At 34.1% G+C, this 11,478-nt stretch overlaps 1 protein-coding gene across 1 annotated transcript; it reads left to right on the forward strand.

Moving 5' to 3' along the window:
- The first annotated feature begins 798 nt into the window (after positions 1 to 798).
- On the forward strand, positions 799 to 2,302 carry LOC131858825 (pentatricopeptide repeat-containing protein At2g13600-like). The gene is made up of 3 exons (XM_059212275.1): positions 799 to 1,114; positions 1,778 to 2,105; positions 2,197 to 2,302. The coding sequence occupies exons 1-3, from the start codon at positions 799 to 801 to the stop codon at positions 2,300 to 2,302; spliced, it is 750 nt and encodes a 249-aa protein (XP_059068258.1).
- The last annotated feature ends 9,176 nt before the right edge of the window (positions 2,303 to 11,478 follow it).

Here is an 11,478-nt window from a genome sequence, read left to right on the forward strand (position 1 = left end):
CACACAGGGGATTTACATTTGCTAGACGTACAACTTTTCATAATAAGCTTATTTACATGTATGTCAAATGCGGAAGTTTGGTGGGTGCTCGAAGAGTCTTTGATAACGTGAAAGAACGAGACAGCATTTCATGGAATACGATTATTGCAGCGTACAGAAGACATGGGTTTCCTCGCGAGGCAGTGACACTATTTCACCAAATACAACAAACAGGTTTCCTACCTGATCAGTTTACATTGGCCAGCGTATTCCCCGCTTGTGCCAAAATGGGAGCTTTGGAAGAGGATATGAACATCCATCAAGGATAAAGGGATTTTGTGAGATGTTGTAGTTGTAAGTGCCCTGGTAGACATGTATGCAAAATGTGGAAGCATAGACAAGGCACGTGAGTTGTTTGACGGAATGGCTGAAAGAAATGTGGTTTCATGGAATGCCATGATCGCAGGATATGCACAAAATGGATTTGTTGAAAAGGCTTTGGAAACTTTCAAACATATGCAATTGGTGGGTGTAAAGCCAAATTCCACAACCTTTGCCACTATCCTCCCTGTCTGTGCCAAAATGGGAGCTTTGGAACTGGGCATGGATATCCATCAAGAGTATAATGGAAGGGGATTTTTTGTCAGATATTATAGTTGGAAATAATTGGTATACGTGTATGCAAAATGTGGAAGCATAGACAAGGCAGGTGAATTGTTTGACAGATTGGCTGAAAGAAATGTGTTCTCATGGACTGCAATGATTTCAGGATATGCACAAAATGGATTTATTCAAAAGGCTTTAGAAACATTCAAGCAAATGCAATTGGCAGGTGTAAAGCCAGAATCTACAACCTTTGCCTACATCCTTGCAGCCTGTGTCAAAATGGGAGCTCTGAAAGAGGGTATGGACATTCACCAAAGCATAAATGATAGAGGAATTTTGTCAAATGTTGTAGTTGCAACGGCCCTGCTAGACATGTATGCAAAATGTGGAAGCGTAAACAAGGTTCGTGAACTGTTTGACAAAATGCCTCGAAGAAATATGGTATCATGGAGTGCAATGATAGCAGGATATGAACAAAATGGATTTGCTGGAGAGGCTTTAGAAACTTTCAAGCAAATGCAAGCGGCAGGCATAAGACCAAATTCCACAACCTTTGCCAGCGTTCTCACTGCCTGTGCCAAAATGGGAGCTTTGGAACAGGGTATGGACATCGATCAAAGCATAAAGGATACACAAATTTTGTCGGATGTTGTAGTTGCAACTGCACTGGTAGACATGCATGCAAAATGTGGAAGCATAGACAAGGCACATGAAGTGTTTGACAGAATGCCTCAAAGAAATATGGTGTCATGGAATTCCATGATTGCAGGATATGCACAAAATGGGTTTTTTGAAAAGGCTTTAGACACTTTCAAGCGAATGCAATTGGCAGGTGTAAAGCCAATTTCCACAACCTTTGCCAGCATCCTCCCTGTCTGTGCCAAAATGGGAGTTTTGGAACAGGGTATCTACATCCATCAGCGTGTAATGGAAGGTGGATTTTCATCAGATATTATAGTTGGAAATGCTCTTGTAGACATGTATGCAAAATGTGGAAGCATAGACAAGGCACGAGAACGTTTTGACAGAATGCCACAAAGAGATGTCATCTCATGGAATGCAATGATTGCTGGATATTCACAAAACGGATTCTGCAAGGATGCTCTCAAAATCTTTGAATTAATGAAGCACTCTGGAACATATCCTGACATTGTAAGCTTTGCTTGTGTGCTATGTGCATGCAGCCATGCAGGTTTAGTGGATGAGGGTTGTACATACTTCAACCACATGAGAGATCCTTATTGCATTACACCTACAGTTGATCACTATGTGTGCATGGTTGACCTTCTTGCCCGTGCTGGCTATCTTGAGGACACCCTAAACTTTATCATTAAGATGCCACTTCAACCTGTGGTGGTTGTGTGGATGTGTTTTCTTGCTGCCTGTAGATTACACATGAATATAGATTTAGGAGTATTTACAGCAATGCTGCTTATAGATGTGGATCCAAAAATACTGCAACTTATGTTCTTCTCTCAAACATCTATGCAGAACTGGGCAGGTGGGGTGAGGTTCAAATGGTAAGAAGATTGATGAAAGATAGAGGAATTAAAAAGATCCCTGGATGCACTTGGATTGAAGACGATAAAATGGTACATGCTTTTTGTGTAGGAGATGGGTTACATCATACACGGGAGATTTAGGCAAAGTTGTAGAAATGGCTCTGGAGATGAAAGCAGCCGGGAATTTTCCTGGAAAATTCCAAACATTTACTTAATGATGTGGGAGAGAAGGAAAAGGAATTATTTCTCTGCCAACATAGTGAAAAATGGAGAATTGCAACACTGCAACAAAACTTATTCCCATTGTTGGAAGAGGAAGAGAAATCGCTGTGAGATATTCAAACCGTTTCTATCATTTTTATAAGAGCAATGTTCTTGCAGAGGTATCTGTCAAAGACCCATTTTATGATAACATATGGATGTTTTATCGAATTAATTTCACAAAACATGTATATGATTGCAATGTACCAGTAGAGGAGGTGGTAAAGAATGAGGAAAAAAAACAAAATGTGAGGAACTCTTTGAGACCCATTTAATGATAACATAGATGTTTTATTGAGTTGTTTTCACAAAACATGAATATGATTACACTCTATCAGTGGAGGAGTTGAAGAATGAGGGGAAAAAAAAAAAGTGAGGAAACCTTCCTCTAAATTGAAATTTGCTTGGCCAGTAGGAATTAGGAGAGGAAGGCTTACAATTATTTTGCCATTTTTTATAGTTTTTTTTGGAATATTTGTATCATATTTTTCTTATGTAAGGTCGATCATTTAGGATTGAATTACGCATTCCAATATTCATGTAAATTTTGTTGCACATTGCTTTGCTTGACATAATAGTTAAATAGATTTGTGAATTCACAAATACTCATGAACTTAATTTGATTTCCATCTGTTTGGTTTTAATTAGAAACAAATATTATAGTTGTGTTTCATTTCCATCTGTTTGGTTTTAATTAGAAACAAATATTATAGTTGTGTTTCTATTGTGATTAGCAGATACATGCAATGCACTTGAAAAATTCACATATTTGAAGTTTTATAGATTGATGTTAGAGAGAACAAAATAATTTATATATATAAAATAAAATCACAATTTATATTGCATTATAATGGGACATTTGTGGTATTACAAAATTGTGCATAATAAGATTTATCAGTTAAAATTAATGAGATTGAAGTTTAAAGATGGTTAAGAGAGAGTTGAACAAAGTATTTCATAAGTGTTTATGATAATAAGCTTAAAATCAAATGAACTCAAAAAGATCAATGCTATAAGATTTTTAGAAAAGCACAATGGGAGATATCCATACAATTAAAAACAATTGTCACATAGTGGTTAGTACTTGTTGTCTTTATAGTATTGCAATAATGAAAAAAATTGTCTAATAGATGAGTTATAAAATATCAATTTGGATATACATTTCAACAATTGTCAATTTGGATATCCAAATTGATATTTTATAACTCATCTATTAACTAGACAATTTTTTCATTATTGTAATACTATAAAGACGGCAAGTACTAGCCACTAAATCTTAATACAATTATGAATTAAATTAAATTATATCATTTTAATTCATTAATTTTTTTATTATTTATCTCTAACATATTGAAAAAATATATATTATATTTTCACATAAAGACATGATCTATTTATAATTTAATATATTTTCCCAAAATCTAGTAGTTTCTTCCTTATATCTAATCATCTTTGTAATGATGTTTTCTTTTAAACTTTCTCCAACCATTGGTTCTATTTTTAAATTATGCATAAAACCTCATTTAATATAACCATAATCTTAAGTGTAACTTTAATTGAACCCTTATAAAATTGTATCCTAAATTGTAACCCTAACATGAATTGAACTTAATTATACACCCGAATGTTGACAATAGATAGCTAGTTATATGGCATTGCACATCATTAAGTGAATAGTTTATTAATAATAAATGAAGATTTAATTAAAAAAAAAATAGTAAATTTATTTATATAAAAGATACTATAAATATATATTTTTAATTAAAGTTATACTTGTATAGTGTAGTATGTAAGCATTAGATGTGAAATTGGAAAAAATATTGTATAGGGAGAAGAAAAAAAAACTATTCCCTATAATAGTGGGCCAAAATATGATTTTTTACTTTTGCCTAAAAACATTCATTTAGAGAGTAGAAGGAAATTTTCCAAGCCAATTAGATTGGATAAAAATATTTTCTATTGCAAGTACTAATAATATTGACTACTTTATTTTGTATAGCAATCTTAACAAAAATCTTTTGAGATAATTTTCCAAGCCAATTAGATTGGATAAAAATATTTTTAATAATTTAGAAACTTAAAAATCATGCATCTTAACTTTATAAAAATTAAAAAACATAGATCATAATACATAATTCTAATTGGTGGAGAAACAATTGAATGATAATGAATTAACAAAAAAACAATGCAAGTAAAAGACAACATTTTGTAAAGGGTTTCAGGTGCCCTTCAAAACCCATTTTACTTTTAATAAAAAACAAATGCAAGTAAAGATTAAACTCCATATGCCACATCTAATGTTTGTTTACATACTCTAATCATAACTACATTAAAAAACTTGATTTTTTTCTTAAATTCATGTCAAAAATTTTATAATAAGGGATTTAATTTGTAATGTTTACAAATTTATGAATCATGTGGCTAACATTTTTCTTTACTCAATTGAAAAATGTTTGAATTCTATTATAAGCATGCATGTTTTTTAATAAGGGAAAATAGGTTTTGAAAGCCCCTGAAACCCTTTACAACAATCTTCTACATAAGATTATAAAATAGATATAGCATTGAAAGCCCAACAAGATAGAACAACTAACAAAAACAGGGACTACTCCAAAAGACAGGAGGCAACCCATACAAAGAATGGGCCACTAAAACCAACCCAAACAACCAACTACAAGGGCCCTCAAGATTTGCAATTGACCTTATGGGAACAAAGAGTCATATCAAAAGAAGCCTTGGACGTCTTTGAATGCTTCCCCTTTACAGTAATCCATCCTTCTTCAACTTTAGCTGCCGCGACAGTCCAATCCAAAGGGCCCAACACCGATCTTTACGGACTGGAAAAAAGAGTGTTAGCAGAGGGAGCGACAATCGTCGCGGACACAGAATCACAACTAGTAAATGGGGTAGAAGTTGTGCCAACACATTGTGAAACAACTAACAAGGTAGGAGACAACAAACCATTTCTAGTAGAAGAGACAACAACAACCTATTTAACAACATCTTTCATCACAGGAACATCCATAGTGGCATCCGAAGAATCATTGCCAATAAAGAATCTGAACCAGCGAAAGTAGAAACCCCAGCACCCAACAACTCTTTATAAGTCTTCGAAGATTTCTTAACCGTGTAATGTTGGAAAGAAGCCCCTGACCACCATGAGGCAACAAGATTTTTCTTCGCAAGCCCACAATTCCCAGCTGCATGACCGATTTTAAAGCATCTACGAACTTGAACGGAATACCTTCGTAATCTAGAGATTGGACTCAGCTGCCAAGAGAGGAATTAATGGCAATCTTCATTGGCAGTCCCTTAGAAACATCTAGCTCAACCAAGATGCAAACAAAAGTAGTATGGTAAAGCTCAAAGGAATCATTATCCACCATAATGAAGCTCCCAATAGCATCACCAATCTCCTCAAAGAGAGAATCAGCCCACAAGTGGAGGGGAAGGTAAGCCTAACCCAAACCAAAATTTTGTTGAACTTTTCAGAAAGGGGGTTAAAATAAGTGTGCCAAGGTTTGGCCAAAAGGGGCATTTTATCTTTCTCATAGAAAAAGATTTCGCATAGGATTTTTCTACTATCCTTAGCATTCTCAAATTTAGCAACAAAGAAACCTTTACCCATAGGGAAAATGTGAACAATACCCGAAATGAGAGGATCCCAGTGCTAGGAGATCCATTTGTGCAACTCTGGGAGGCTGGGCCAAATTCCCTTAAATCTATAGATAATGCTATGCTCCGTAAAAATCTTCACATTGTTCTCTATCTCTCGTTCAGACGCATCATTCACATTGACGGAGGTGACACAGGGAACAGGGATAAACCCTAAACCATCCCCTTTGAGAAAAGAAGGATCCCTCGAAGCTCGAGCAGAGTTTGGGCGTGATCCACCAGTGGCCATTGAAGCCCAAGATGGAACATTGCGCACAGGGTCGGCCATAGGTCGATCCGATCCGATGGAGAGAGCAATAGCAGGCTGCGGGAGTTGCAGGTTCAAGCGGGAGTTGGAGACTTCATTTTTCAGAATAAAAGAAGGGAATATGTTATAAAATATCTTCTATTCGTATAAAAGTTAAATCGCATTGTAACTGTAATTAATATTATCATATTTGAGGTCCCAAGGTATATCTAAATTTGAATATTTTATGTATGTATGATAATAGTATGGAACATTTGAATGGAATCAATTTCATTGTCAAGTTCTTTAAATCATATAATAGATATGTCAACATCAACAAATTTGTAATTAATTTTTTTTTTAAATCTAAACTACAAGATAGGTCAACATTTAAGTCATAGAATTGCTAATGTCACAAATATATAAAAATATCTACCAAATCACAAGTGTCAACTACATACATCACAAAGCTGAACTAGAGTTGTCTTAAGAATTTGATAATGGGATATTGTAGTCTACATTCTTTCCTTTACACCTAATAGGAAGAGTATTTAGGGATTAATCTAATCCAATGTTATGGGTGCTTAATACCTCTACTTTAATCACCTCATACTTAGACATGGTGTCTTGATATGACACCATATGAGAATTTGGTATTAATGATTGTCTCTAAGTATTACACCATTTATTGCAACAAGGGGGGACCATTTGTGAGGAAACCATCCTACATGATATTGGTGGCTTATAGACCTATTGTGTTTGTTTCTATTACAATATCTCTTGCGTGGAGAAGACCATAAGGAAGCACTATTAGCAAGAAAAAGGGCAAAAACACACAAAGTTATAAGCCCAAATTAATTTTCATGTGTTGTATTTATACTCCAGACTCAGTCACACAAAGAGAATAAGAAGTTATAACGCACTATACCTCAACTAGTTAATAGAATACAAAAACATGTATTATGTATAAAACTCCAATATGTTTAAATATTATCATGGATCATGTTCATGTACACATATGCAGAGCTTTCACCTTTACTATATCCTTATACATTATATTATTTATCTCTATCTATATATTCTTCTCCCAATACCTATTATCTTTTGTTACATTACATCTTATATAAATATCTATCTAGTGAGACGTGACACATTTATACTACTCCTAGTCTAAATGATGTCTCTTCAATTTGGAAGTCTGCAAGCTACTTGTAGTGAATTGCGTTATGATCTGTGTTGATTGTTTTGACCCTGCCTCTATCCTGCGAACATCATCCCCCTTCCAAAATATTGTTTGTCCTCAAGCCAGCCATACTCTATATTGGTATGATAATGTTTAAGCCGTGCTCCATTAATATAGCATTGTAGAACTATACAATCCAATCCAAAATATTATTGATTTGGTACGGACCGAGCCATCAGACCTTTAGTTTTTCTTCTTTTCTTAAACTTGTTGTCATATAAAAGCACCATGTCATCAACTTGAAATTGTTTAGACTTGATGTTGTAGTCATGTCGTGTCTTTTGTCACCTTCTTTCTATTAACTGGTGGTGTTCCGCTAGTTGTCATGCTTCATCTGATTTGTCTAGTTCTTCAAGCCTTTGTTTGATAGAGCCGTCATCTCTTAGCCTCAAAGTGAGTGTCATGAGGAGATTGTGGAGAGTGGAATTGATAGGTAAGCTATCCTCCAGCCCATAAACTTGCTTAAAGGGAGTAAACTTGATGGACCGTTTATAGGTGGTAACCTTGAATTGCTTGACATGATCTTGTAACTACCATCTTAGTAGTGTTCCAAATTTTCCTCATGAATGCTGGTTATTCATTCATGAAATAGAAGGTGAGACAGATTAGCAAGGTCCCATAGATGAAGTGATAGTTAGAATTCTGTGTGTGCTCAATGTTCTCCAATAGCTCCTGCTATAGAACCTCGCATAGGTCAATATCCTTGCCCTCAACCACCATTTGATATGCCATGTGAATGGATGTTGCAGTAGCTAAATCTTCCCTATTTGCCTAGAAAACCTTATAGGCTATGCCCAAGGTAGCATATTTGACTACAGGGTTTGTGATTTTTGTGACATCCAAGCTCCAGTTGTCATATGTTGCCCTTGTTAACTTGGTTACCTTTGCCTTCTTAATTGCCTTTTTCATGACACTTCCCCTTGTGCATACAGGCATATGACTTCCTGAATGGCCTACTCTGTGATTTTGCGTGGCCGGTCCAAGTACATACACTTATCGTGGACACGGTTCAATATGATGCGGACCCAATCCTCTTCTCGTGTGAAGTCTGAAAACTCCCTCAAGGCATCCAACATTTTCTTTGTTATGCTACGATATTGTGGCATGTAGTGTTGTATCTGAGTTGTAGCAAGGTGCGCCTCTCATCGATTTAATTAAGATATCTTTGATATAAATTCGTTGCAGAAGAGTCGACATGAAAAAAATTGAAAACGAGTTAATTTGTATCTTAATTTTTTAAATTGCTGAATTTCGTGAATATCATTAAAATTCATTCATTCATCCTCAGACATTTTAGAGAACACACCCTCTGGATCTGTCTCCATCACCTTATACAAGAATTTCTCTATATTTTAGTCGGGGCTTTTGGGAGACATATACTAGAATTGGAGTTGCCATTGTTTTGCATGAGCTAGGAAATGTGAGTTTGAAAGTATGATTATATTTGAGTGCTAGAGTAGCAATATATGTACGAGAAGCAAAGCAGTTTTTGTGTGCCCTATCACTGTATTTATAGAAGTGGAGTTAGGGGGTGTATTCAATGTTATAGTTAAATTTCTAGCTTCTCGTAGTTTTCTGTACATTAAGTTTTCTACATCTCTTTTCTAGTGAGTTGATTTGTTTGATTTGTTTTATATGTTATGGTACAAGTATTATACACTATGATACAAATATTTTAGTCTTTCATTGAGTGTTATTGTAGAGTATTTTTAAAATATAATTTTTTTTATGTCTTATTTTATGTCTTTAAGGTTAGGTCGAGGAAATGAGTTTTCAAATTCGGGTTCAATTGATGGTATCAATTTTTTTAAAGAATTTGTCTATGTTGGGTAGGGTAAGATTTGTGAAACCCTATTAATCATGCTTCCTTTTGTCTATTTGGGTGTATTGTTATTAGGCATATTACGTGTACGTACTCCTTATTTGCCTAATGCTTGAGTCCTAAGGAACTTTGTGTAGATGTAACCTTTTGGTTTAGAATTGGCATAAGGATGATTGAATTGAAGGTGTTGTATTAGCTTTGGCTTTTGTAATGTCATCCTTCTATTCACAGTAGTTTGTGAAGATTTATCATACTTGATTTGTATCATAAATGCTCTTTGGAACCCATATACTTTTTGGGATGTTACTTCTTTCTCATTTGCATCCATGCACCTAGGACTTCATCATTATTTGTGCTAGTATTATTAATTTCTAGCTCAATTTCTCCTACGTTTTTTGTATCTTATTCTTCATCTGTGATGGGCAATTTTGATATTGAGTATATTATTGTTGAATTATCTTCATCATTTCTATCTTGAGCAACTTCCTCTACATGAGTTTTATCTTTGCCATCTTCTAAGGGGATGTGTACCACCCTATTTTTCATCTACAAAGGAAATATCCTCCTTCCTTGAGTATATAATTTTGTTGGTATTTACAAACCATTTTAGGCCTAGTAGTACCTTGAATGTGTTAAATGGTTCCTTCATCTCTACCATCTCAAAAACTGTTAGTTATTTTAGGCACCGATGTTCACTTCTACATTCTTCCATGTGTTTAATGTCTCCAATCCTTATATGTTAGCTAAACTTATATTAAATGGAGTTTTTACCATCTTGGGTCACTCTACTCTTATTTAAGTGGTTGTTGGAATGAAGTTTATATCTACAACCAAGTCCACCATAACATGTTTCACCTTGATATTATTCAAGTGTGTAGTGATCATTAGAGGTCCTTTTTTCTAATTCTGAGCTTTTTGTTTGTTTCGGAATTTTTCTAATTGTTTTAGCTTTACCAACAAATATTTTTTACTGAGCCAAAGAGGCTAAGCTTTTTAGCATGAGTGCTTTTGAAAATCAAGCTACATCTTCAATTTGTTATTGTACTATAGTCTATTTAGCATTTTCTACTACTTTGTCATGCGGTTGTTTTCTAGACCAAATTCCACACTAATTCTCTTCAATAATATTTTTCTTATTTTTATCGGTATTTATCCCTTAGCAGGTTAATACCGCAACTTTATCTATTTTGTTATTTTATTTTTTATTTTTTGAGGTCATCATATGTTGTTGATGTATCTGATGACCAATTAACTATTCTCTAACATGCTCTCACACCTTGTGAAGGAATTCTTTGATTAACCTTGCTCCTCTATTCCCTTGGAGGTCATTAATTTTGAAATGCGATGGAACATTATGAAAGTAGTAATTTGCCCTCTCACCAACACAAATCTTAATGCCCATAGGATATGCTTAAAGATTATTAATGTTGAGAATTGGTTTAGTCGTTCATTCCAACAACATCTTGCTTTGCATCCAATCCCAACTATTAGAAATGGTTTGAGGAATGAGAGATTTATAAATTTGGGATGGGGATGATGATTGCATAGGATTTGATCTTATGCAATGTAGGGAGGAGGTTGATCCATTTGCAAGAATAAATGAAAAGTCTATAAGTGACATCTTGTGATTTATGCAAATGATTAGAACAAATATTGAAAAGAGATGGAGGCTAGAGATTTTCTTATTTTAGATAGAGAGTGGAGATTGAAAAAGGTTCCCTTTAGAGCCTTGTGCAAGGTTGACTTTGTTTATTTAAAATAAAGTGGTGGAAGAATGTGCACATAATTAGTTGGTTGATTAAACCTGATTTATTATATAACTAATGAGGAGAATTTGAAAAAATAATGTATTTATTTAATTTATGAGGGATGTTGAGATAATGATTGTTTTAACTAAATAAATTTGACTTATTCATTTAAAAGGGCTGAATTGACTATTTAATTAAATAAATAAACATAATTTGTTTAATCAATGTTAAAAGAATCATTAGATTGATTAATTAAATAATCTATAATTATTCAACTAATGTTACAAGAATGATCAAATTGATTAAATAAATAAATGTTAGAAATAAATAAGTGTGAGGGCAACAAAAATATAAGAATGCATTTTAATTGTGTACAAATATCTTTACAACACCACTTTCAGGGAGCAACTTCCAAA

Source organism: Cryptomeria japonica, chromosome 10, assembly GCF_030272615.1.
Source record: "Cryptomeria japonica chromosome 10, Sugi_1.0, whole genome shotgun sequence".
NCBI classification, from domain to species: Eukaryota; Viridiplantae; Streptophyta; class Pinopsida; order Cupressales; family Cupressaceae; genus Cryptomeria; species Cryptomeria japonica.